Source organism: Ursus maritimus, unplaced genomic scaffold, assembly GCF_017311325.1.
Source record: "Ursus maritimus isolate PB19 unplaced genomic scaffold, ASM1731132v1 scaffold_18, whole genome shotgun sequence".
Taxonomy (NCBI): Eukaryota; Metazoa; Chordata; class Mammalia; order Carnivora; family Ursidae; genus Ursus; species Ursus maritimus.
This window is the reverse complement of record NW_024424230.1, coordinates 48,808,063-48,835,527: the sequence shown is the minus strand read 5'-3', so window position 1 is coordinate 48,835,527 and position 27,465 is coordinate 48,808,063. Positions and strand designations below refer to the sequence as shown.

The 27,465-nt window shown below is 48.1% G+C and overlaps 2 protein-coding genes across 3 annotated transcripts in view; one reads left to right on the top strand and one right to left on the bottom strand.

The window, feature by feature from the left end:
* ENOSF1 (enolase superfamily member 1) overlaps window positions 1–12,405 on the top strand; it is a 28,968-nt gene extending 16,563 nt beyond the window's left edge. For both annotated transcript variants that reach the window (XM_008690490.2, XM_040632680.1), the window contains 7 exons: window positions 1,331–1,418; window positions 2,952–3,086; window positions 6,297–6,338; window positions 7,163–7,292; window positions 7,527–7,626; window positions 10,624–10,705; window positions 11,316–12,405. In XM_008690490.2, coding sequence (XP_008688712.1) covers window positions 1,331–1,418; window positions 2,952–3,086; window positions 6,297–6,338; window positions 7,163–7,292; window positions 7,527–7,626; window positions 10,624–10,705; window positions 11,316–11,417 — 679 coding nt within the window. In that variant the 3' untranslated portion in view covers window positions 11,418–12,405. The remainder of the gene's footprint in view (window positions 1–1,330; window positions 1,419–2,951; window positions 3,087–6,296; window positions 6,339–7,162; window positions 7,293–7,526; window positions 7,627–10,623; window positions 10,706–11,315) is intronic.
* Window positions 12,215–21,830, bottom strand: TYMS (thymidylate synthetase). Its single transcript, XM_040632681.1, has 7 exons — window positions 21,565–21,830; window positions 19,727–19,800; window positions 17,184–17,358; window positions 15,595–15,696; window positions 14,624–14,799; window positions 14,166–14,237; window positions 12,215–12,829 (listed from the first exon to the last, which is right to left on the bottom strand). The coding sequence occupies exons 1-7, from the start codon at window positions 21,776–21,778 to the stop codon at window positions 12,692–12,694; spliced, it is 951 nt and encodes a 316-aa protein (XP_040488615.1). The 5' UTR covers window positions 21,779–21,830; the 3' UTR covers window positions 12,215–12,691.
* Between the last annotated feature and the right edge of the window lie 5,635 nt (window positions 21,831–27,465).

Sequence of the window (27,465 nt, the reverse complement as noted above, 5' to 3'; positions counted from 1 at the left end):
CGTCCGGGTTCCCTGGGAGCTGGGGAAATGCAGACTCTCCAGCCTCTTCCCAGACCTGCTGCTCACGAATCTGCATTTTAACAAGGTCCCCTGTTAAAGGGTGATTTGTGTGCTCGCTAAAGTTTGGGAGGCACGGAATTCTTGTCGACTCATCAGCGAAATAAAGAGTTGGGGAGTGAGAATTTGAAGGAGGCAGCCTGCAGCAGTGGGAAGAGGCTTGGCGTGTGATGGATTTGGCATCAGCCTCTTGCCTTTTCCCTTCGTCGCCTGCAAGTACTTGCCGTGTGATCGTGGGCAAATTGTTCCACCTCTCCAGACCTCACTTTCTTTCTCTATAAAATGGGAATGATGATATTAACTCGTGATTCTCCTCGCAATAAGATGTTTTTATCTGGAAAGGACCAGCACAGCTGGGAGTCGCAACAGGCGCTCCGGAAGCGTTGATACTTCCCTCCCTCCACGTGCCTAGGAAAGGTGGGAGCAGTTGGACCTGGTGAGTCACAGAAGACTGAGGAGCGATTTCAGAGGCCTCCCTGCACAGAAGCCTGGCATCTGGGACAGAAACATCTTCTTGAGCGTGTTCGTGCAGAGGGAGGGAGAGAAGCATCAGAAGCCAGAGTGCGTGCAGCGCGCTGAGCGTGGGCACCGGGAAAGCGGGGGGGAGAATGTGGAGCAATCCCTGAGTGAGGGAGAGGAGGCTGGCCTCGCCCCCGGTGGTGCGGCGTCCTCGGCGAGGCCGTGCCGCACTCGGGCTGACCGCGCTCTCTCCTGGCTTGGGGTCACCAGGGGATGTATAGGCCCGGCTCTGGAGACTATTTGGGCATCCAAACAGATGAAGGGGGCTCCCTGAAGTGGCCAGCTGTGGTGTAAAGGAGACCTCTGCTGCTGCTCCTTCTGTGACCGAGTCACTGAGTCCCCAGCCTCCGGTGCCTGCAGCACCCCTGAGGCCCACCACACGGGCTTGTAAGGAGCCTCGCAGGTGGGGGTATTTTATCCGTCAGACTCTTTACCTTCAGGATGAGACGGGCTGGCTCCGCCTCCCAGCCTCCCTCTTCTCTTTCGTGCTGACCTCGCCTTTTGTTCTTACTTCCTTGTCATGGCACCCCAAACACTCAGTGCTGCTGGAGATCTGACTGCTCTCCCAGGTCCCTGACTTTGGGTCGGCAGGTGATGTCTCCTTGCTGCCCTGATACACCAACGAGGTCATTTTCAAGTGGCTCGTCTGAGACCAACCGGGAGAGGCAAGAGGCAGCTGCTTCTGCAGAGAGCCTGTGTGTCTTCGCCACGTGAGGGGACAGAGCCCAACCACCCAACTGCATTTGTTTTATAGGTTTAAGGTAAAAGTGGGTGCTGATCTCCAGGATGACATCCGTAGGTGCCGTCTCATCCGAAACATGATTGGACCCGAGAAGACGTTGGTAAATGTCCTCCCCTCCCATTGAGACAGAGCGGCCTTGCAGGAAGCCTGTGTCTTGGGCCAGCATACAGCTCCTTTCAAGCGAGGGTTAAAGAACGGTGGGAATTTCAAAGCTGAAAGTGAGAGGAAGGACAGCTTCGTGGTCTTGCAGTGGGTGACCTCTCTAAAAACAAACAAACAACCCAGAGAGCTGATGGTTTTAAATGTTTCTGTTCTTCAGAACCTTAAGTAAGATCCGGGTTAGGGACTGTTCCTTCTTGCTAGCACAGATGCCCCTGAGCAAACAGGTTCCCGCTTGGTGCCCTCGTGTGTCATTATTTAATTTCCCTTAACAAATGTGTCCCGCCTGGTTCAGCAGGGAGGCCAGTCTCAGGGAGCCAAGGTGGAAGAAATGGCACACGTTTGCTGAGATAAATGTAAGGATCACTCCTGACTACATATTTTTGTAAGATGTTTCTTAGTACATGTAAATACTTTTATAAACTCCCAATAAGATGTTTTTATGGGTTTTGGAGGCATGTTTCATAAGTTAACAGAAACAGAAGTTGAGTCCTTGACCTGGGATCAGAAGTGCCACTATTTATATATGAGTTAATGTGGCTTTTGTCTTATGGGGCTGTCCTTACTGTGATACAAAGTGATTCTAGCTGTACGGTCCTCCGGTCCTCATAGTGGCCCCTGAGGGAGCTCAACCACTTAGCACTTTCTGCTGGACACATCCATCCCCATGTCTGTCTTCTCTTAGTGTGATAACGTCAGGGGTGGAGAGGCCCTTTCTTAGCCTCTGCACTCTGGCTCTGCACTCCCAGAAGCCAGCTTCTGGGTAGCACCTGGCTTCCAGAGAGCTGGGGCCTGGGAGTCAGAGGCCTGGCCCTGAGCTTGCCATTTACATGATTTACTGTTCTTGGCAAGTTCTTTCACTGCTCTGCATGCCAGCTTTCTTTTCAGTAAACTGGGTTAATATGAACTGCTTCCTAGAGTTGTTCTAAATATTACACGGAACAAAATCCATAAAATGCCCAGTTGAGTAGGTGTTTCATCAGTGGTAGAGTTTGGGTTATTTATTATTGTGCCAGACTCCTAGTCGGCAAGAGTCAAAATGACTAGTGAACAAATTCAGAATTGATGATGCATGATTCGGAATGTGATAAAATAGTTTCCAGAACAATGGATACTGCAAGACAGATGCAATTGGGTGGCACCTAAATGCAGATAGGGCCAGAGCTCCAGGGCCAGCGAGCAGTTCTCCTGGGCCCAGCCCAGGGCCCTTCCAGACAGCACAGTGGCCCTGTGAGTGACTTGCATCTCCTCCAGAAGACACATGTGGGGCCACAGTTCCCGTCTTGGTGGCTGCTCTTTGGCCACCTTCATGCTGACTGCATGCTGGTCCTCCACAGAGGAAATGTCAGGCTCCCTCCAAAGTCTTGCTCAGCAGTTGGTGGCACTGAGTGACAGCATTTCCTCCCTTAGAGCTGAGCCCTGTCATAGGTCAGCACCAGGCAGACCTCACGGTGGAGGGTCTCTCTCCGTGCAGATGATGGACGCCAACCAGCGCTGGGATGTGCCCGAGGCCATAGAGTGGATGTCAAAGCTGGCTGAGTTCAAGCCACTGTGGATCGAGGAGCCCACCTCCCCTGATGACATTCTGGGACACGCCGCCATTTCCAAGGTAGAAAAACTGCCCCTGCTGCTATACATTTTTGTTGTTGTTTGGTTGGTTTTCTGGAGTGGCTGTGACAGATCCTAAAACTTCTTTGCTTATTTGCCTTTTTTTTTTTTTTACATTTCTCTTTATTTTAGAGGCAGTAAATTGCTAAAAGTTGAAAGACTGCCAGCAATCCAAAGATTAATAGACATGGCTCCATACTTTGTAAACACAGAAATCTGACTGATACTAAAATATTTTATTCACCCCCAATGAAACAAAATTGTAGATTCCTCTGGTTGACCCAAAAGAAAAGGTTTGCTTGGCTAATGGTCAGGCTGCCCCAAGAGAAGGCTGCCTAGAGCCCTCACACCCGGGCACTTCCAGCACAGGTCCACCCGGCCTCCCCACCTCTCGGGTTTAGGGAGACCCTGGTACATCAGAACATCTGAGGATAGACCGGTGATGGGTATTAAGGAGGGCACGTATTGCATGGAGTACTGGGTGTTGTACACAGTGAATCATGGAAACACTAAATCAAAAACTAATGATGTACTGTATGGTGACTAACATAACATAATAAAAAATTAAAAAAAACAAAAGCACATCTGAGGAACATCCTTTCTCAGGAAGCGGCTCCCTTTAGCCGGTGACAGGCACTGATGTATATAAAGCTAGAATGCCCGGTCACTTCTGAGGAGAAGTCCCAACTTCTGGCAGCACTGAATGTTCGAATCCTCTGACCAGAGCAAGCTCCATGAGGAGCCACATTAAACCAAAGGCATTTGGATGAGTGAGAAATCAGGGCAGGAATGGGTTGTGTGATTTGAATATGCGACGGTGTCTGTCCAAGCCCCAGGCATCTGCCTGCAGAGAGGGGCTGTGCCTTCCCCGCACAGCATGAGGCATGTTGAGTGTAAGCCTTCCCCCTCCCCGACCAGACCAGCACTCGCCCCTAACTCCCCTTTTACATCTTCCTCTGATGCCCTTTCCCCCCAACACTGTGCTGTCGGGTGTAGGTTTGCTGGCCTTACAGTCCATTCCTGGCTGCCTGGGAGCAGATTCCTCACCCCACCCCCACCCCTGCCAGGTGACTCTCTATTGCTCTTACTCTCCCCTACTCTGAAAATTTTCCCTCTGAGGACAGGCAGTTTCACATTCTGGGAAGGACAGCTCAGGGCGTCCTATTTGAAGCTGTGGGTCCTACGGGGGCCATCCTGCCCCATTTCTCTCAGGACATGAATGTATGAGCTCCTTCACAGAAGCCCTCCACAGAAGCCTGTGTTCCAGGGATGCCCTCCATTCTCCCCACTTCACGGCCATGCCACAGAGAAATGAAGACACATGAATCCTAGATAGCTGGCATGGTTGGGTGGGGGCCGAGTGCTGAGGATGGTAGGAGGAAGGTCCCTGCAGATAGACACAGGGCTGGGCTGGGGCAGTGGAGTGGCTGGGGAGGGAAGACAAGAGCAGACCCTGAGCAGGAGTCATCCTGCAATGAGAATCTGGTGAGGGCCCTGGTTCCACAAAGACTTTCACCTTGGGGTTCTTTGGGGGTAGTGTTGCCTGCCTGCCCACACAGGGACCAGCATGCCCCCCCCCCTCAACACACACACACCCCTGCCCGGAGAATCTCACTGGAAGCTCCTCCGGGCTTCAGCCCTCTAAGGTTTTGTTTACATGGGGAAGGCCGTCCCCTCAGGAGGGATCGCTTGATGTGGGCACAGACAACCCGAGGCACAGGGAAGCTGCAGAGACAGCCGGCACAGGTGGGGCTGTGGAGATCCCCAGCAGAGTGCAGGTGCACCTTGGGCATTGTGGAAAAGACAGGTCCCTGGGGCTGCGTGATGGGTCCATTCCAACGCAGTGAGCCACCATAGTGTCTTGAAGGAGAGAATGGGATCAAAGATTTCACTGGAAAAAAACATATAGGGTGGATTGAGATGGGATACAGGGGAGTGTGAAACAGGCAGAAAGAAACTGGAGGCAGAGAGGAAAGCTAGGAGGCTTTCCCAGTAAACTAGGCAGGTGGGCGGTGAAGGGACAGGACAGCTAGACCAGAGCAGGTCAGGATATATTTAAAAGGAAGAAATAGAAGTTGGTACCTATTTAGTGTCAGAAACATACGCTTTAAAATGGTAGAATGAATAAGTCAAATGGCTTTCCTACTCCTCTACCATTTTTCACCACTCTGGTTTTTGTTTTTGTTTTAAGATAGAGAACCACACTCATTTAAATTAGAGGTTTCTGGAAGCATAAGCCAGGAAGCTAGAAGGTGCCCCAGTGACCATCCACTCTAACTCCTCACCTGGGGACAAGGAGGCCAAGGCTTGGGTGGTCTGTGACTCACCCACATCCACACATAGGGGCAGGACAGGTAGCAGGATCGGGGGCACCTGGCTCCTAAATTAAGGGGTTTTCTGCAGGGAAGGTTTCCTATCTAGTGGTTCAGATGCTTCCCCTGGCTCTGGAGTTAGCCTGGAGTTCAAGCCTTAAGCCTTGGTTCTACCCCTTTCTAGCATTGTGATCTGGGAATGGTTACTAGCCCTGTACCTGTTTCTCATCTGTGAAATGGGGACAAGGGTGGCTCCTATCCCAACGGGCTGTGATGAGAAGTCATTTCAGTCAGGGTTTCACACAGCACCAGACAGGTGGTAGGAGCTCGGACAGAGTTAGCTATTAGTGCCATTGACATCATTTCCTGAACAAGGGAAGCTGAGCTGGGGAGACACGAGAGGTGCCCAAGGAAATTGCCTGTGGCAATCCCAGTGCAGGTGTGAAGGGAGCAGCCTGGAGCCTGGGCGGAGAGGGTGAGGTATCTTTAGGTGGGAGGATGGAGAGAGCAGAGCTATGCTAAGAAGGCTCCAGCGTTTGCTAGGTGAGGATTTCACCAGGTAAGGAATGAGCCCAGCCTGACCTGTAAAGTGGATCTAAGACTGCTCGCTAAGCTTGAAGGGAGAAGGTTCTAGAACACCTACTGAGGGGGGCGGCGGGGAGAATCTGCGGAGCTATGGCAGGAAGGGGGCTAAGGGCAGCAGGCGAACAGCCCCTCCCGTGTGCACACACAACCCCCCTGCCGACCTTCTGCCGTTCCGGAAACTTCACACAGCCTCACAGCAGACACGATTCCTTCTTCGGCTCTAAGTGGTGAAACAACTGTAAATATTTTTAAACATTAGGAGTTTTAGTTCAAAGACTTAGGAAAATAACATCAGGTTGCCTTCTATTGTATAGGCACTGGCCCCATTAGGAATTGGCGTTGCCACTGGAGAACAGGTAAGTGACATTCCCTTGGGGCCAGTACACACTGGCCACCCGCTGGGGACACTGGCATACATTAGGCTCCACCACCCGTATTATTCCGAGTTCGGAAGTGTTCTTAAATCTCTGAGCTTGGGATGTTTTACAGCACGTCAGTAGAGTCTGGAGTCGGATAGAGTCAAAAGTTTGTCTCTTTTCTGACAATCCATATGACGTAAGGCCATGTATCTTTTCCAAAGTATCTAATCAGAATTTACAAGGCAGCAATTTAAAGTTGCTCCTGCAGGGACATAAGATGCACTGTATGGTTTTAAGAAAGCCAGCTTCCAAATTGAACAAACATTACTGCGTTCCCTCTTTGTGCTTATAAACGAAGCACGAATGCCTGCCAAAACCTGCGGCCGTCCGCCCACCCGCAGAGCAGTGCGAAGGAACAGATTCTGGGGTTTCCGCAAAAGGAGCAATGCTGGTTAGCCTCGGGTTTGTCGTCGTCCGGGCCACCTGCTCATCGCCATCCCCACACTCCATCCTGATGCTTTGCTTCGCCTCCCACTTGCCAGCCGCGCTGACGGCTATGCCTTAATAGATGTCAAGCCGGTGTGACTTTTGCGTGACTCACACCCTCCCACGAGCAGATTTACAAAGCAGTGAGCAGTCAGGTCCCCGGCTTGTACTATCGGGCCTCGCTTTGTGCCAGGTCAGGTGAGAGCAAAGAATAAATACAGCCCGGGCTTCTCCAAGGCCGCTGCCGAGTGCCTTGGCATCAGCGAGTTGCAGGGTTTAGAGGCCTTTGGCCAAAGCTGACTCTTCTGCTGGTTTTATTTTAATTCTATTTCCAGTGCCACAATAGAGTGATATTTAAGCAACTCCTACAAGCAAAAGCCCTGCAGTTTCTCCAGATTGACAGCTGCAGGCTGGGAAGTGTCAATGAAAACCTCTCAGTGTTGCTGATGGCCAAAAAGTTTGAAAGTAAGGGCGCCCCAGAGACGCACGCCAAACCTCCATTTCCCGCCCACCGCAAACCTGCGGGTCCCTCTGGAGGGACTCTCTTTTCGGCCTAATCAGGGAATCTTTGACGATTTTCATCCCTAAATAATAATGAATGATGTAATCACCAGCGGGCAATGAGAAAAACTGCAGGTTCTCTTTCATCCGCCACCCCCACCCCCCTTGGCATTAAGTAGAAATCTGTCTTTATTGTAGTTCCCGTTTGCCCCCATGCTGGTGGAGTTGGCCTCTGTGAATTGGTTCAGCACCTGATCATATTTGACTTCATATCCGTTTCTGCAAGCCTCAAGAACAGGTAACGTGGAGTTAACTTCAGCAGCGTCCCTCAGCCCAGGCCAGACCTTGTAAAATTCGGCTCTGGAGATCAGAGGCACTAAGAACTCTGTCCTTCGCCACGTCCTATAACTCCAAGGCCGAGTTGGGTTTGCTTCCACTTTTTTCCATGGGGCCATTACGCTTGAGCCCCAGCAGTTAATAGATCTCTTTTTCTTTCCGAGGAGTGGGTTCATGGCAGCTGCCTTTGTTTTCTAGGTGCGTGATAGGTGGGTGGGTGGAACCCCATGGAAACCAGAACTCCTTTGTTGTTGTTGTTGTTGTTGTTTAATGTAGGCTGCACACCTAGTGTGGAGCCCAGCAGGGCTTGAACTCACAACCCTGAGATCCAGACCTGGGCTGAGATCAAGAGTCAGACACTGAGCCACCCAGGCTAAGCGACTGAGCCACCCAGGCGCCCCCAGAACACCTTCCTTTCTAAAGCCTTGCTTCCATTATACGCATATTCTCTGCTTCCGTCCAATCTCTTGGTCCTGGCGCTGGAGAATTCTGTAATCTGGCTGCATCTCGTTCCACCTTATTTCTCAACATGGCCCAGGTGAACTTTAAGACAGTCTTCCAGTCATCTGCACACATACGGTTTATTTTTTTTTTAAGATTTTATTTATTTATTAGAGAGAGAGCACAAGCAGGGAGAGCAGCAGGCAGAGGGAGAGGGAGAAGCAGACTCCCCACAGAGCAGGGAGCCCAATGTGGAGCTCAATTCCAGGACCCTGGGATCATGACCTGAGCCGAAGGCAGACGCTTGACTGACTGAGCCCCCCAGGCACCCCTTACAGCTTTATTTTTATTTTAATGATTTATTTCAGAGAGAGCAAGCAAGGGGGGGGGGGGGCGCAGAGGAAGAGGGAGAGAGAGGGGGAATGCTTGAGCAGACTCCCTGCTGAGCGCAGAGCATGACATGGGGCCCGGATCCCAGGACCCTAAGATCCTGACCTGAGCCGAAATCAAGAGCCAGCGGCTTAACCGACTGAGGCATCCAGCTGCCCCCGCATATGGCTTTATTATGCATTTCTTTCCTCCTGGAGTTAAATGTGGTATCGCAGAAGGATCACTGGCCATGATCATTATATGTGGCAGCATAAATACGTGCGTGAGAATGGTAAACACCAAATGTGGGACTGTGGGTGAGAAATGGGACCTGTGAGGGTTGATGGGGCCTCAATGATAAAGTAACAGTTTTTCTCTTAAGATAGGGGGTGAGTACAGAGATGCTGCCTTTTATGTCTGAAATATTTTGTACGCTAAAAAGTGAACATTCCTAGGTTTTTCTGCTTTTGCCCCCTCTCATTTCGGTCCTGAAGGTGGGACCAAGGGGAGGTTCAGACCAACCTTGAAAGGTCTTGCCGGTCTTGAGGGCCCAGAAAAGGGCCAGCGCTGAGCGCAGTGCCTCGTGACCACCCACGAGTGGGCGAGGGTGCCTTGTGCCGCGTTCCTGCTCGGGAGTGCCGTTGTGTGAGCGGAGCAGCCGTGGGGTGCAGCTCGGCACCCCTGCTTTGTGACCTTGTGGAACACCCGTCCCCTGCTCATTCTTCAAGGCCAGAACGTCCTCTCCTGGGGGGCTGGTTCCTCACCTGTAGCCTGTTCTTTGTAGATTATACGTAGCGCAGATTGTAGTTGATAACTTAGTGTCTGTGTCTGCTGAAACCATGCGGCCCGGTCTTGCCAGTTCCTTTGTGAAGGCCCAGCACCCGGCACTGGGCCGCCTGTCCTAGCTGTTCATTAACCGATGACCCAAGTAAGGCAGCAGACTTAGGTCACTTGCCCCAAGTCACAAAACTAGAGGGTGGCTGACCCCAAATTTGAACAGATTGGTCTGATAGTAAAACCTGTGCTCTTTTTTCTAAATCATGTGTGCAGCTGGGTGGGATCTCACTTGGTGATTTTAATCTACTCATCTAGCCTTTGGCTAAAGGCCCCCAAATAATCCCAGATACTTAATGGAGCCTAAGTGGATATCTTTGGGGGTCACAAAACCTTTACAGATCTTCCTTGGCTTAAGATAGCTTCACATTCCAATAAACCCATCATAGTATATTGAAACAGTAATATATTGACCTCCATATTGATAAATATTAATATATTGAAAATACATTTTAAAATGTGTTTAATACGCCTAACCTACATCACAGCTTAGCCTAGCCTGCCTTAAACATGCTCAGACACCTATATTAGTCTTTATTGGGCAAAAGCATCTGACGTGAAGCCTGTTCTATAATAAAATGTTGAATAGCTCATGTAATTAATTGAATACTACACAGAGTGTAAAATAGAATGGTTGTATGGGTACAACAGTTGTTAGCGTATTGGTGGTTGACCCTCACGATAGCGTGGTTGACTGGGGGCTGCTGCCGCCACAGCCCAGCGTCACAAGAGAGGATCGTATCACACGTCACGAGCTGGGAAAAGATTCAAATGCAAAATTTTTTTTTTTTTAAAGATTTTATTTATTTATTTGACAGAGATAGAGACAGCCAGCGAGAGAGGAAACACAAGCAGGGGGAGTGGGAGAGGAAGAAGCAGGCTCACAGCGGAGGAGCCTGATGTGGGGCTCGATCCCACAACGCCGGGATCACGCCCTGAGCCGAAGGCAGTTGCTTAACCACTGTGCCACCCAGGCGCCCCTCAAATGCAAAATTTGAACTAAGATTCTACTGAATGCATATGGCTTTTGCTTCATCGTGAAGTCGATATATCTTAAGTCAAACCATTGTTAAGTCAGGGACCATCTGTAGAGTTCCAAGAGACTTTTGGTACCCACCCACGTGAGGCTTCATCCAAGCCCTCACATTGCTTTTACAGAGAAAGAACCTGAGGCAGAGAAGGAAAGATTTGCATAGAAACATGCACCCGATCGAGGCCACCCTTTCTTCAGTGGTGCTCACCTCTTTGCTTTAACAGTTAGTACCACGTGAGTGACCTAAGACATTACTGTCCTAATCTGATTCCTTCCTCCTAGGATGTGTGAATATGTCGACCACCTGCATGAACATTTCAGGTATCCTGTAATAATCAAGAAGGCGTCCTACATGCCTCCAAAGGTAAGCTTGGCCAGAGGCCTCCCTGAGGAAGCAAGGAGCTTCCAGCCCCTGGTATACTTTTCTTGTGGGTTAGACCCTAGAGCACAAAGCTGTCTCCTTAGAGCTTATTTTCAGTATCTAGAAATTACCAATGGCTCTTCAGTTAGCAATATCAAATTCCCAAGGCCTGAAGGTCAGGGGTTGAGGCTGAAATTGCCCGAACAAGGCTTCTCTAATGCCAGCCTTTCTTCCCAACACCAGCTGAGACCTTAAAATGTACACTTCTTGTGCAAACCCCTCTCCTCCGCCCCCCCGCCAAAACCGCAAAACCAAACAACAAAAACCAAACCTGGCACCATGTAGCAAGTTAGTGAATTGAAACGTTTAGGCTGCGGTTGTGTTATCTGGACCATTTATCTTCATCATGTCCGAGACACTGGGGCTCATTTTCACCAACGGAGGTTGAATTGTCAAAGGAAGTGTGATTAGGTTAATTCTGAGACGTAGCCAATGAAGTGTATCCTTCCCCATTTCAAATAATCCGAAAGCAGCATTTCTGTGAGCAGCAGAAATACATATAGTTTTGTTCCAGGTGGTTATTAACATTACTCGTTTTTTTGGTCTTTGATAGGATGCTGGTTATTCAACAGAAATGAAGGAGGAATCTATAAAGAAACACCAGTATCCAGACGGTGAGGTCTGGAAGAAACTCCTTGCTGCTCAAGAGAATTAAACGTTCAGCCCTAACACCCTTTCCTAAGTGAAAAGGCTTACCACTTTTGGAGTGTGGTTTTACAAAAACAGGGGAAAGAAGTCATCCCAGCAATCAAAACAAGTTTCAGCTGAAAGTCCTGTTAACCTCAGGAGTCAGCTCAGTCGTCATTATTACTTGATTCTTTTAGCAAATAAACACACATTCTCCTAATTAATCCTTAAACAAATTAAGATTTAACTCCAAGTGCAGAAAGATGTTCCTACAAAATTTCTATCAAGTGCTGGTACCTGGACATTAAACTGTACTTTGAAAATAAGCAGCAGGTTGCATAATTGTTGGAACAATGCCTTCTGTCTCCCACTTGTTAAAAATTAGCAGAGTAAAAATAGTTCTGCAGCACTATGGGGTATCTGGTGTGCAACAGAGGTAAAAGGATTTCACGGATTAGCCCTGGAGTGGCTTAGCCTTTCTTTTCTTGTTCTAAGTGTATTAGCAGGATTCACACCATTCTGAAACCATGGCAGCAGTAATGGGCAGGAAAATGGCATTTCATACATTATTTTTCCATAGTCCTTAAACCTTTACCCTAAATAATCATTATATGCTAATGATAAAATGCAGCCAGAATTAGATGAACCACAGAAAAATAGGGCAAGATACAGTTTAGTCACCACTTCTAAAATATACTAAACCACTAAGCACCCAAAAGAGAACAGAGCATATGTGTATTTACGAGGGTTCTGTTAAATCTATTTTAGGCAGGAAGTGAGCAGAATGGCAATATACAATAAAAAAATTAAAAACAAACCCAGATGTATGCAGAACACAATGCAGAAAATGCCTTTATTATAGCAATATTTAAAGCACATAACTTTAAATGTTCATAACCACAACTGTACATTATTATGGATGTTGGTGTTATGCAGCTCAGATGTGGGGGAAGAGCTGATGTGTAGTTCTTGAAATTCACAGACCTTCATAAAACCGTGGGGTTGAAATGCATGTACACATTTTAAGAGCCTTCCAGTTTTTATTCTCCTCACTTTATTCCCAAACTCGGCATTTTCACACGTCTTCAGTGAGTTAATCAAACTCAAGGCCTTCGGTTACTAAGAGAACCGGCAAGGTTATGTTTGCCAGTGGCAACATCCTTACCAGTTAATAATAACCGCTGGTCGCCAAGAGATTTCTGACCTAGTTCCTTCTTCCTTTAGGGCAAACAAGCTTTCACCTGGGCACTCAGTCCAACCCCTACAGACTGAATAGCCTTCAAATACCTCCTTTAAAAGCACTTAAACAGCCATTTCCATTTTAATAGTCGGGTGAGGACTGTACCCCTCAATCTGAAAGTCTTCAGCCTTGAAGTCATCGATTGTCTCAACTTTTCGAAGGATTTTGAGCTTCGGGAAAGGCCTTGGTTCTCGCTGAAGCTAAAAACAATAGGAGATGATTATTTTGCCATTATCTGCACAACCTGCTTTACTTCTCCCTGTGAAACAAGTACACAGTATTTTATCGACAAAATATTATTTCACAGGAGTCTAATAGTGCAGACCCCTGCCCCTGCCACACTCGTGCAATGTAACCGACGGAGTCTCTCCCACCCATCGAGACCGAAGGAGATTCTGTGGCATCATGCTGCGTCAGGAGCCCCGTGGCTCATCTTCTAATTGACTGCTCTTGGTCAATTTATTAAGGACGGGAACAGTCTTTCACTTTTGTATCCGTAACTCCTGGTAGGCGCTCAAGTATGGTTAATCCCTATCTCAACTGTCCCTGACAAAGAGGGTGAGGTAAGATGACATCTGGTGACAACAGAGAGGGATGCAAGCCGGGCTTCCTGGCATGAACAGATGGCGGCAATGGGGACGTGGACACAGGCTCCAGCCTCACATTATTCTGTCCAGCGTACAGCCAGAGAAGCAACTGGACAAACCCCGAAGTCACCCTCTACACAAAAGCAGCCAAGCTCCCACAAAGGAGGAACTTTCAAAACCTGGATCTCATCTGGAAGGGGCTGATAGGGTCTGGTTCGATCATTTTTCCTGTGGGGCTCATTAAGCATTAGACACTCATTTTAATTGCCATTTCAAATCATTTGTTGGCTGCTGTAACTTGGGATTTGGACAGACTTTTGAAAGTTAATACCTACATATGGTATGTAACATAATATGAAGGGAAAACATCACCATTTAAATTCTCCCAAGTAAAAATGAGCTGAAATGCTACCCTGGGGAAGGTCCCAAACCCACCGGTCTGCATGGGGGCTCTCCCTCTCTGGTACTGGCACTAAGTATTTCAGCACCTGTCACTCTCTGGTACTGGTACTGAGTATCTCAGCACCTGTCATGTGAAGTGCCTGTGGCTGCGGGATGTGTCTGCCTTGTCTCCGCCCACCTGCCTGCCACCTGTCCCTGTGGTTGGAGCTGGCATCTTATCTCTGCCCCAGGACAGAGCCGAAAGTCTGTTCCACGAGGGATATAGAAGGCAATGTCTTTTTTTTTTTTTTTTTTTAAGATTTTTATTTATTTATTTGACAGAGATAGAGACAGCCAGCGAGAGAGGGAACACAAGCAGGGGGAGTGGGAGAGGAAGAAGCAGGCTCATAGCAGAAGAGCCTGATGTGGGGCTCGATCCCATAACGCCGGGATCACGCCCTGAGCCGAAGGCAGACGCTTAACCGCTGTGCCACCCAGGCGCCCCAGAAGGCAACATCTTAACAAGAGAAGGTACCGAACCCCGAAGTGTGACAGATACCAATCTTACCTGCATTTTCAGCGGCTCAATGTGATTCAGGTAAATATGTGCATCTCCCAAAGTATGTACGAAGTCACCTGGCTAAGTCCCATGGGAGCAAGCAAAATGGCAAATGTTTTAGTTTCAATTCCTTTCAGACACATCATTTAAAAGCACATTATGTGGACTAGGCAGACATTCTAAGGCTTTCCAAAAAACAATTTCACCAGTGTAGTTTTTGAGAAAAGCTGATAGTCACAAAAGGTGTCTTGTATTATAAATAACCCACATAAACCCGTTTGCTTATACAGACCGCAAAGACAGAAAGCTCCTGGAAGGCTGCCAGGCGAGCAGCTTCGTTTCTTACGAAGACCACATTTTAAAACTAACCAGACCCCGACTTCTCTGCAGTCAGTTTCTCCACGTTCAACAACCTGAGAGCTCAGCGCTTGGGGCTGGCAGCTACCGCCCCCTCCCGCGCAGCCCACCTTCAGGCCGGTGACGTGCGCAATCATGTAGGTGAGCAGGGCGTAGCTGGCGATGTTGAAGGGCACGCCCAGGCCCATGTCCCCCGACCGCTGGTACAGCTGGCAGGACAGCTCGCCGTTCCCCACGTAGAACTGGCAGAGGGCATGGCACGGAGGAAGGGCCATCAGAGGAAGATCTGAGGGGCCAGCACAAAGGAAAATGAGGCACGGGTGGTTTTAAAGATCGCAGCTGCACATGGAACAGGAGAGAAACAGAAGCTGACTCCTATGTGGGAGATCATGAGAACAGGCCACTGAGCCAGTGACCCCCATGACGCACACCGCCCCCTAGGTCAAAAGCAGACCATTCCAATCCTGGGGATGGCACCACGCCCACAGTGACCCATCCATCAACACGAGACGTCTGCGGATGTATGTCCACAACTGAAGCAACACTCATCCGGCCAGAATTACTCGTGCTGCCTTCTGGCAGCAAGCTACGAGCGGGAGGAACGCATTCATCCCCAGGGGCCACAGGACACTAGCATCCCAGGCACACGCTCCCCTATTCAAAGTCTCTACTAGAAAAGCAAACATTCCACTCTGAGTAATATTTATTACACCTTGGTAGAGTTTAATGTTACAATATAACTTAAATTGTTAACAGCCAGGTGGAGGGGATATGGAACTTCACCCGCCCCAATTTAAACTGTTAGAATCCCGGGTGTATTTTTATAGGTGATTTAAAGCCCTCTTTGGAGTAAAAGAAGTATAAATACACACATTATGATCACCCTCATCCAACCCCATCATCTGAAGGTGAAAATGGGGCCAAGAGTGACTTGCCCAGGGTCACACCAGCCACGTGGCTGGGGGGGGGGTGGTTCCCAGGGTCCAGCCACCTATTGGCGGCCTCCATGCAAAGGCACAGGGCTTCCCTTTGTGCTACTGGTACAGTCTGGACACCAGAGAATAACTGGGATGCTTCCAACCTTTTGGATTCCAGCCGCACAGGATGATTCTTCTGTCATCGGGGTTGGTTTTGATTGTGTCAATCACCTTTTGCAGCTGGTCTACTCCTTGACCTGAATAATCTGTGGAATTGTCAAAAAGAGAAGACGCACCCACATGTCAGTCACAGCATCCCGTGAGATGGCCTTGGAGGCCATCCATCACTGTCCTACTACAGCCCCCCGTGGCCCATGCTACAACATATCCAAGGCGCTCTACAAATTCCTCCGCTCTCGTGGGTGATGATGAGTTCAGTCCGACGTCTATCCTCTGGAGACATAACAAAGTTACTTTCTTTTCTATGAAAGAGTCCTTTAAATATCTGATCTGTCATGGTGCCACCCCTCCCCTCCTGTTGCGAACTTTCTCCAAACCCAGCGATCCGTTTCTTCCACTGGTCCCCACGGGACTGTCTCTATACCCATCAACCATTCTCATCACGCTGCTGCAACGGAAAGTACTGGATCTCAAAGAGAAGACACCATTCCACACACACTCGAAATAACAGAGGACGGTAGACTCCGTTCTAGGGTCTAGATGCTATCCCCCAACACTTCCACCCAAAATTACAATTTAGCAGCCAAACACCTACTGATTTATAACTATCAAGAAACCTAACTCTCACACCACCTTGTACTTTTCTCCCATTTCTGGTCTCTGGACTTTAACTCCTCTCCTTCCTCCTGACATGGAACTGGAAGCCGCGAAGTCTGAGAAGTACGGAGCTTCATCTCCCCTCCAGTTAAACCTCTGCTTACTGGTGTCAGACTACATTCTAGTCCAGTAGTTCTTAATTTTTGGGGGGGGGGGAAGTCCTGTCATGATCATAGCCTCAGAAAAAGTAATAGCAGAGATTAAAAAAGAAAAAGATGCACTGTAATAGTAAGTTCTGTGTTTTGGTGATGGTGTTTATATAATTCTACAGGTGCTAAAATTATCAATGGTTTCTGTCCAGCCAGCAAGCGATTACTTCCTTTACTTCCTATGTACGTGTGTGTACACATACACATAGACACGCACACACACACACTGAGGAGGTAGGCATTTGCTTTTGTAACCCCTGACCTATGGACAGGCAGGACAGGAAGGGTCAAAGGACGGGGGCAAATGGTGCCACCAAGTGAGTGAGGAAGGTGTAAGTCCAGGAATAAGATGATTCATCTTCTTCCACCCCAGGAGGGCAGGGAGAAGAGGGGATCCCAAGGACGGCGATCACATGGGCACGACCTAAAGTGTGTGTGGTGGATCAGCCTTAAAAAGGGAGATCAAGCCACTGAAGGCAATCCCCAGGCTTCTTCCTACGTTATTCCCTCAGCACAGCAATCAACTGACCCACCATGTCCCTACCTGCTAATGACACATGGTGAGGAAAGTACCAAGCACCCAATAAATGCTAGCAACCGAGTGTGATCTGACCTCTACCTGAATCTGAAACTGCTTCTCACAAGGTCAAAGTTCTACACCAGCTCCCCAGACACTGGTTTCTTATGCCCCCAGCTTCACTTGAAACAATGGGGACAACTCACTACGATGAGCGCTCAGGAAATGAGGCATCGCTCTGTTTTCTCACCTGAATCCTTATCTTTGTATTCTGCCCCAAAATGCCTCCACTGAAAGCCATAAACTGGGCCTAAATCCCCTTCTTCTCTGTTGCAGAATCCCAGGCTGTCCAAGAAGTCTCGAGACCCGTTGGCGTCCCAGATTTTCACTCCCTTGGAAGACAGGTCCTTAGCGTTTGTAGATCCCTGGAAGAGACAGGAGAGCAGAGCAGGCAACCAGGTGAAGAAGCTGACACCCTAAGGGCCTCCTATCAGCTGTGCCTCTGGCCTGGGCTAATATACCAGGGACAGGCACTCAACACGTCCCGCACGGCATGTCCTGTCTTTAAGGGCCAGTCCCAGCCCAGACTTTTTAAGGGCCCCCACGACAGTCTCCTGGAATCACTTCCAGGACAGGTGATGCTTCCTCTCAACTAAATGTTCTAGATTAAACACCTCCAAGTCCTTTCATTATTCCCACTTCACCTAACGGTTTTGTGTTTTTTAACCAAATGTGTTTTGTGTCTAAGTGTGATCCCCCAAAATGCATTTAATGCCTCACCCGCCATCTGTTCAATGGATCTCAGACCTGGTATATACGACAGTTCACTAACTGGCCAAATCAGTATCAGCTCTTCTTACAAATCAGTCACATTATCTCATATGTGCCACTGTCCAGTTCTGTTTACCCCAACCCGTATTTGCAATTAAGGTGGGGCTTTGTTTTTTCCCAAGTACAAGCCAATGTTGATTACTTATACGTCATCTCATTAGATTTGGCCCGTATCATCCTAACGTGTGTCCTGCTCGTGCATCCAGGTCAAAGACAGACCTCAGGGGCCTCTGGGTATGACACGCTGTAATGGTGACAAGCAGGGCTGTGGGGCCACATACACCATGCCTGCCGTCCACACCCTTCTCCTCTGACAGCTCCCTGACCCCCTAGCCTCGCTGCCCCCACCCATGGAAGAGCACATTCGCATCCCCACACTCTATTGTGAGGGTTAGAAAACCTAAGCAGAGTGCTCAGCGCTCGACAGATCTGAACCTCGGCACAGACCCCAAGTCTCCATCTTGCCCACAGACGCCGGCTGCAGTGTGGGTTCATCCTGACTCTCGTGTTTCACCCAGTCACCAGGGAGCAGCTCTATCGGAGGTGAGTCTGGCATGTTCCTGGTGAAGAGTACCAAGAATCCTGAATTCAAGCTAAATTAAGATAAAACACGTGAACGCATTTTATTTCTGAGCATCTCATTTCCTCCCTGTTTTTGAGTTTGTACTATTTTTTTCACCTCCAATAAGTCATCTTTCAATCTTTTCCATGTTTCTTCTTCTTCTTTTTTTTTTAAGTAGGCTCCACGCCCAGTGTAGAGCCCAGCACAGGGCTTGAACTCACAGCCCTGAGATCAAGACTTGAGCTGAGATCATGAGTTGGATGCTTAACTGAATGAGCCACCCAGACACTCCCTCCCATATTGCTTCTGATGTCTCCTCTTTCATCCATTCGGACTGGGCTCTAGCTGGTTTACGAATGGCCTCTTCTGGGATTTCTGAGGACGCACCTGAACTAGACGCTCACTGCCGGCTGAGGTAAGACAACACAGAAGAAAACACCTCAAGAATGCGGAAGTAAGGAAGACTTGATTGGATCCACATCTGAAAGAACCTTTCTAAAATGCAGTAAGAAGTCTTGGGTCTGGTTGGGCCCAAGATCATACAAGCCACACTGAGTGCTCTGCAGAAGGGATCCCAGCTTCTGCATGGCCCAGAACTGAGCCCATCTCCTCAGGTACCCTCTGAACAGCACTGGCCAGAAGATCACTGGTCTGGACCAGGAGACAGAGCGAGAGGAAGCTGTCCATCATCATATCACTTCAGCCTCCGCTCAAGGTACCTACTTGGCCCTTTGGAAGAAGTATAGCTTGTAACTCAAGAGATCCTTCTAGCTTATACAAATATGACAACATGGCTGGGATCTATATTCAATATCACTCTATGTTGAGCACCTACTATGTGGCAGGCTGTGTTCTGGGCCCAGGGGATACAAATGTGAACAGGAAGAACAAATTCTCTGCCCTCATGGAGCTTCTAACACATTCTTGCTTATTTGTTGTCTATCTTCCCCCTTGAATGGGGAAAGGGAGAGGGCAGACATTATATATCAGCTGATGATGTTTCTCTATGGAGAAAACAAAGGAGGGTGGGAGGACGATGTGTATGGGGGGGTAATCACAGTCCTAGATCGGAAGGTTAGGGAAGGCTCATTCAGCAGGGGCTGGAAGGAGGTGAGGGAGTGAGTCATGCTACATGAACAGGACTGGCAAGCGCCAGAGCCCTAGCTGGGAATGTCCTGATGTACTCAAAGATCAGCAAGGAGGCCAGGTGGGTGGAACAGAGTGGCACTTTGCTGAAGCCAGAGCTGGGATAGGGACCCCAGGTGAGTGGGGTCTTATTGGGTGAAATGAGATGCACTAGGGCTATAAGTGAGAAGTGACACGATCGGACTTTTAAAAGGATCTCACTGGTGCTGGGTTGAGAACTGACTGTTGATTTCCAATAGCAGCATTTTCCTTACCTTGATAAACCACAGCAGCTCCTCCAAAACACCCTTCCAGAATACTCGTTTGGTTGTCAGCAGAGGAAATTCATCTGAAAAACAGTTCGCCAGATAATTTCAAGATGGGAAAATAGAACACATCATCCAGCTTTCTCTGTGGAGGAGGACTGCCCCCGGGGACATAAGGCCCTTGAGTGACCACAGGACCAACCAGAAAACTGTGACTCCGATCATGTGGGTGCCCCACAACAGGGTGGAGCTCCCAGGCCGTGGCCTAAGTCAGTGACACAATTCAGACTGAGACTGCCCTCCTCAATCCCTCAACCACCACGGTAATTCCACGTGGTTAGATGGGGCACTGGCCAGGCAGGGATGCCCTTGTAGACAGGAAAAGAGCTCCCACCCACTTCCCAGTTAGTAGGATTCCTTCACAGAGGTGTGAAAACAACACACAACATGTGCCAGACAAAGGCTGAAGGCTCCCGGGGCTAGTCCATGATTATCCTGCCAGGGAAAACTTGCTCAGGTCCGGGGGATGCGAGATATCACACTAACCAAAGCTAAGGAATAGTTTTTAATTATTTGCAAAGCAAATTAACCTCTATTATTTAAGCGTACCAAAAATAGTAACGGTTTACTTGCTATGCGTGACCCTACTGAATCCTCACAACCACCTTCCTTGAGGCATCCTTAAGATCTCCACTTTACAGGCACCGGGAGGGAATATACAAGTTTGCATCAAGCGACAGAGAGACCAAAATGTAAACGTTATCTCTAAATTCAGTACCTGCTCAGTTCACCTTATCAGGCATATAGTTGATATTCATGTAACAAGGGGAGAATTTTAAGCACCTACTTTTATCAGTACTGCCTACTGAACATGATATTCTCTATTTTAAGCACAGGAGGAAGCTGAAGACCGGAGAGGTAACTTGCCCAGGGTCTGAGCTGATGGGCTGGAGTAAAAAACGAGCCCTGCGGCTCATTGGAGGCCACCGTGTGGAGCTGCAGGAAAGTGGCTCCCTGTCTACCCTGCAGCCTGGGTAACCTCCAGGCTCTAAGTGGGTGTGGGGTTGAGGGTCCTCCCCCTGCTCCCCACACTGAATCAGCTTTACTAACAGTGCATCTCCCTACTCAAAACCACCCCATAGCTGTGTCAAGGATATTTGTCTTGTGCACCCCGCCCCCCACCCGCCTGTTTGGCCCCTGAAAGCCTGACTCTAACAACCGCCAAGAGAAACTTCTCAGGAGCCATCCTGTTTTAATGGAAAAGACGAGTAAGAACTTCTACTCGGACTCTGGTGTTGCTGTTTCAAGGTTTAAGAGGGACGGACCACAAGTTCCTGCCCAGCCTCTGGTTCGCGCTCTCCTCCCGCCGCCGTTGACCCGCCCTTATTCCTTCGCTCCAATTTTTAAAAACTTTGCCAAACCGAAGGGCCAGAAGGGGGAGAGAAGAGGAGGAGCAAAAAAGGGGAACCTCTCGCCAAGTCCGGGGCCAAGCCCGGGCAGAGTCTCTCCCACTCTCTAGTATGAGGCAAACACGACCAGACCGCGGCCGCTCTGGGGCAGACAGCACGACCAATGATTTAGAGCGCAGGACCCGGACCCAAAGGACCTGGTTTCACCTCCCACTTGGGTCACTCCTGTCCGCGTGACGTTACGCAAATCATTTCTCTAGCCCGAGCCTCTGTTTTGGGGTCTGCAAAGCGGGGCTAAGGAGCTCCCAGGATCGAGGTTAGGACTAAAGGTTGATGGCTAGTCCCGGGCAATCCCAGGCGCCCCCGCCCCCCTCCCCCGGCGGCCAATCGGAGCCCCCTCGGGCGCACGCTCCCTCGCCCCGGGCGCGCGGGGGTCACCTCTCAGGCTGTAGCGCGCCTGCATGCCGAACACGGACAGCGTGCCCGTGCCGGTGCGGTCATCCTTCCGGACCCCGCAGCGCAGGATATGCTCGATCTGCCCCAGGTACTGCAGCTCCCCGTGGGGTGGCGGCAGCGGCTCGGCGCCCGGTTTCTGCGTGGCGGGCGGCGACGGCGACGGCGGACGCTGCAGCTGGGAGCCGGGGGCGGGCATGGCGCGGGCGCGGCTGCGGGTCCTGGGACGCGGACGGCGGCGGGCGACTAGCGGCGGGCTAGGGGGTGGGTACCTTTCTGCGCGCCTCTTTTCCCGCCACCGCAGCGGCGGCTCCGCCCCTTCCTGCCCGGGGACGTGGGCCCGCGCGCGGCCCCCGGGCGTCCCAGGAGCGCGCAGAGCCGCAGGTGGGGCCGGGCGCGTGCTCCGGGGGAGGCGGCGGACTTCCAAAGCTATGGCGTTTGCAAGCCCATTTTTAAAGCCGACAACCTAAGTCCTGTATCTTGGTGCGTTGGCTGAAAGAGGCCTTTCTGATTAGAAAGTTTTCCAGGCCACCGCGCCATTCAATACTAAGGGGATCCTGGAACAGTCCCCACGTGTTCATGAAACATAAAAACAAAACCCTGTTATTTGAGGTGTGTTTCCTACAACGAAGGGGGTCGTGCGGTCAGGCGATGTGCGTTTCCGTTTTCCCCCATCTTCAGTGAGGTAGCTGGAGCGAGTGTAATAGGCAGCTTTTCTATTTCATTAGTGACAGCCAGCCATTTTGAAGTTTTTAATACTAAAATTTTCACTTACCGGTAAAATGTTTATAATGTAAACACTGGTGAGTAAAAGCTATTTGATAATGAGTTTAAAATGTACTACGGGCACCTGGCTGGCTCAGTCCGTAGGTAGACCGTGCAACTCTTGATCGAGGGCTTGTAGGTTCGACCCCATGTTAGGTGTAGAGATTACTTAGGAATAAACTCTTTAAAGGGTGCCTGAGTGGCTCAGTTGGTTAAGCCTCCAACTCTTGGCCTTGGCTCAGGTCGTGATCTCCGCGTTGTGAGATCAAGACCTGCATAGGCTCTGAGCTGAGCCTGGAGTCCGCTTGAGATTCTCTCTCCTCTCCCTCTGTCCCATCCCCCCACTCTCTCTTTCAAAAAACGTAGAAGTAAATAAAATCTTTAAAAAATGAAATAAAATGTACTAATACATGTACATGCAACAAGCAGGCTTTTGAATCAACAACTATTTATTGAGCACATAGATGTTCAATGTATTTCTTGTTGATGGGTTTGGGATTGTAAAGAATAAGAGGTCGGCTCTGAATGAAACATACCAAACACTATTTCTTGCTGTTCAATAAAGTCAGCGTTTGTTTGTTTCTGGTTATCTTGAGTGAATTTGTGCAAGATTCTGCAATCTTTCTGCTAACATGCACCTTTCAACCTCAAGGTTAAAATTTTTGTAACACAAATTCTAGGAAGAGGTAAGTATCTTTCATCGGCAGCTCTGCCTAGTCTACTCAGGGAAAACAATCTTGCATGCCTTTATGTGGCACAAAGCCTAGACAAATTCCGTCAATTCTCAAAGACAATTTACAAAATACCTGGCCATTTGGGTTAATTGGAGGGAGAAAAATACTATGAACAGACTGAGGGAGTGTTTCAGGGAACATTTCACAAGCCTCATAGCTGGAAAGTCCACGTTCTTGCTGTTTGGTTGCATGAGAGCTCACAAAAGCCACAGTAAATAGAAATGCACTGGGTTACAGAAGAGCAGGTATTTTAAATCTATTTCATCCATCACAGTACTAGGCTGGCCTTTCCTAGGTCAGCATAAATTCATTTCCCCCTCTTGCAGCACATTCCCCACCCTACCTTGTTCCAGCGTAATAATAGTTTTAAAGAGTCGCCTGTCTCTGTTAGGAATGATGGCCCTCCCGTGTTGTGTTGTATTGTGTTGTGTTGTACTGTTTGGACAGGGTGGGTATCACCAGAGGCAGTGGGCATTCTTTTTGATGGGCATTTGGAAAAAGACGTGCTCGGTCAGAACCCCTGAACTCAGAAAACAGACTTTAGACAGGAATGGGGACTCATGTTGTCTGCTCTAGCTTGAGAGTGCTCCTGGGTATAAGAAGCTAAAATGCCATGTGGGAGCACAGTCCTGAGTGGGCCAGAAAATGCAGAGTTCTTTGCTGGGCAGGATTGTCCTGCCTACTGCCAGCTAAATGCGGTATTCCTCCAACCCCACCCCTACTGAAAAGTGTCTTCACACATCTTCAACCATGGGAAGGATCCCAGGTTGAAAATATCCCAGATTTTCCAGCTGTATGTTACCGCCCGTATTTAGTTTTCTTTTGTTATTTTGAGCGGAGTTTAATTGTTCCAGCCGAATATCAGTCATACCATAAGGAGAACCTCAAGAGTAGGCTCCCCTGCCTGGGGGGAGGGTCCTCTTCCACTGTGGTCCTTGGAGGATCTTGGTTTGATGATAATAGAGAAAGAATGGTTCCTTTCCCAGGGAATGCTCCATAAATGAATGATCCTCTTAGATGAGCTATCATTTATTCATTCATCCAAGAAGAATTTATATCCCAGTGCCTACCGCATTCCAACAGGGAGCAAGGTAGACAAGGTCCCTCTCACAGAAGCCGATGTTCTAGCAGAGACAAACAACGCGTATGTTCTCAAACAAGACATCTGCAGATAGTGGCAAGTGTTACGATGATTACATGACCCAGTAAAGGGCTACCGAAGATACAGAGGAACTACTTTATTTATTAAATAATTTTTTTTAGTTTTAATTCTAATTCCAGTATAATTAACATACTGTATTATGTTAGTTTCAGGTGTACAATATAATGATTCAACAATTCTATACATTACTCAGTGCTCGTCATGATAAATGTACAGAGGAGCTACTTTAGGTCCCATCACCCTGAGGGAAGAAGCGTTCCAACCCCCAGTGCATTCATGCCAGCATGTTTCCGAGCACTTGCATGTATAAAAATAAAGAATAGAGGCAGTATGAATGCTGAATCCTGTCTTATTCTAGGAAAGAATTTTATCAATGGATACATTAACTTATTAGGGGGAAAAGCTCTTCCTTCTCAGTAAGAGATCTATTTCTGTTAAAAATGTTATATGTTTAATGGTCATAGAAATGTATAATATATTTATGTTATTTTGATCCGTATGTACAAATAATAATTACAGGCGATAACTCAACTGAGAATGAATATTTGATACCTATATTTTTGTGTCTGGGGAGATTTTTAATTTTTAAAATCTAAAAATGCTAACATTTTATTGATCAATAAAAGATGCTTAAACATAGGGCTCCTGAGTGGCTCAGGCAGTTGCGTCTGCCTTTGGCTCAAGTCGTGATCCCAGGGGCCTGGGACCAAGTCCTGAGTCGGGCTCCCTGCTCTGCAGGGAGTCTGCTTCTCCCTCTGTACCTCCCCGCACTCGTTCTCTCTCTCTTGCTCGGTCTCTCAAATAAATAAATAAAATCTTTTTTAAAAGATGCTTAAGCATAAAAATATATTGCATGAAGATAAAATTCTCTGAGAAAAGGAGAATTTTCTCTGAGAAAAGGAGAATTTCCATAGCTCATTGGCCATAAAATAGTCAGGTTCCCTTTCTAACTTATTTTTTGGCACTTTCTCTGGCAAATATATCAAATATATGGTTGAATAGGCTGTATTTATTTCTCTGAGAAAATCAGAATTTAAGGAGAAAATGGGAAGAAATAAGATTTCTGTTTAAGAAAAACTTGTTTGCTATCTTTAAGTGGATGATATTGGGTGTCAAACTGCCATGATATTTAGATTCCATTGGATACATTTTAAAGAGGGATGAAACTGTTATAATTTTAAAATGCTAATATTTACAATACATGGGAAATAAAATTTTACTCTCCTTTCAACTTATGTTGAAAAATCACATGCAAGAGCATATAAACTTCTTCAGATTCCTTTTAGGAAGTTTGAGAGCAAAAACATTAGAATATTATTGGTCTAAAGAAACCTCCTTGGGGCGCCTGGGTGGCTCAGTCGGTTAAGCATCTGCCTTTGGCTTAGGTCATGATCCCAGGGTCCTGGGATGGAGCCCTGCATCGAGCCCTGCATGGAGCCCTGCGTCAGAGTCCTGCATCCAGCCCCACATCAGGCTCCCTGCTCAGCAGGGAGTCTGCTTCTGCCCCTCCCCTTGCTCTTGCTTTCTCTCTCTCTCTCTCTCTCTCTCTCTCAAATAAGTAAATAAGATCTTTAAAAAAGAAACCTTTTCTGTACACACCAAACTCTCAAGAATGTTGATCCAATTAGGTCAAGGAAAGCAGGAAACATTTTGGAGAGCCAACTCTGAGTCAGGTACTTTGTAATAATGTCATTTTATAATCAACACTACCGTTTGTTGATGCTTTTCATTATGGATTATTTATTGTAGTTCTCATAACTACTCTATAAAACAAAAACTATTCCTTTTATTAGTTTAAGGTAAAGATACCAAGGTTTAGAGAGGTTAAGGGTCTCGCCTGAAGTCACACCCCTAGGAAATACAGCAGTTGGGAGTGGAATCCAGGTGAGCCTGGGCGCAGAGCCTTTTCAAGGCCGCGGCTCTCCACTTGCCAACCCCCCCTTCCTGCTCCTCACTCTGCAGGTTTTCCATAGCTCATTGGCCATAAAATAGTCAGGTTCCCTTTCTAACTTATTTTTTGGCACTTTCTCTGGCAAATATATCAAATATATGGTTGAATAGGCTGTATTTATTTGAGACTGCTGCACATTAACGAGTCCAAGATGCTATCAATAGTGTCTTTTTTTTTTTTATGGCCCTCAGTTTTGATAGGAGAGGTTTTTTTTTCTTGATTTTTTTTTTATTATTTTTTTTAATGATTTTTTTATTATATTATGTTAGTCACCATACAGTACATTCCCGGTTTCTGATGTAAGGCTCGATGATTCATTAGTTGCGTATAACACCCAGTGCACCATGCAATATGTGCCCTCCTTACTACCCATCACCGGTCTATCCCATTCCCCCACCCCCCTCCCCTGAGGCCCTCAGTTTGTTTCTCAGAGTCCATAGTCTCTCATGTTTCATTCCCCCTTCTGATTACCCCCCCCCTTTCTTTATCCCTTTCTTCTCCTATGGATCTTCCTAGTTCTTATGTTAATAGGAGAGGTTTTATCTTCATTTGCAGTCGATTATGTTCAACTGGCTGCCTCTGACCCTCTTCCTCTGACAAGCCTTCCTGTCAAATAGAATTTCAAGACTGGGTGGAAAATGCTATAACGGTTTTGAGTCCTCTCTCATTATATTCCTTTTCAGAACTGGGAAGACTAATCATAAATATATTTCCACTGAAACTTTGGTGACATACACTGGCAAACAAGCTTCTGATTATTATTATTGCACCAAGGTTCAAACTATGAGGTTAAGTAAGTGTCAGCCAAAGACATCTTGTATTTTCCATAAACTACGTGTGGCCTTGTTCAAGGAGAGCCCTGTTGTGTCAGTTTTAAAAAGAAACAATGAAGTGCACTGGTGTTCACAGCAGCATTATTCACGATGGCCCGAAGGAGGAGGCAACCCACGTATCCATGGATGGGTGAGTGAATAGACAAAGTGTGATACACACACACACACACACACACACACACGCACACACAATGGAATAGTCTTTAACCTTAAAAAAAAATTCCAACACAGCCTACAGAATGGATCAAACCTAAGGACGCTGTGCCAAGTAAAATAAGCCCGTCACAAAAGGCCAAGTGCTGTCTGATTCCACTCAGGCGAGGTGCCTGGAGGAGGCAGACAGGAGAATGGTGCTCGCGAGGGACCCGGGAGGAGAGAGAAATGGGGAGTCAGTGTTTCGTGGGTATAGAGTTTAATTTGGGGAAGATGAAAAAGTGCTCG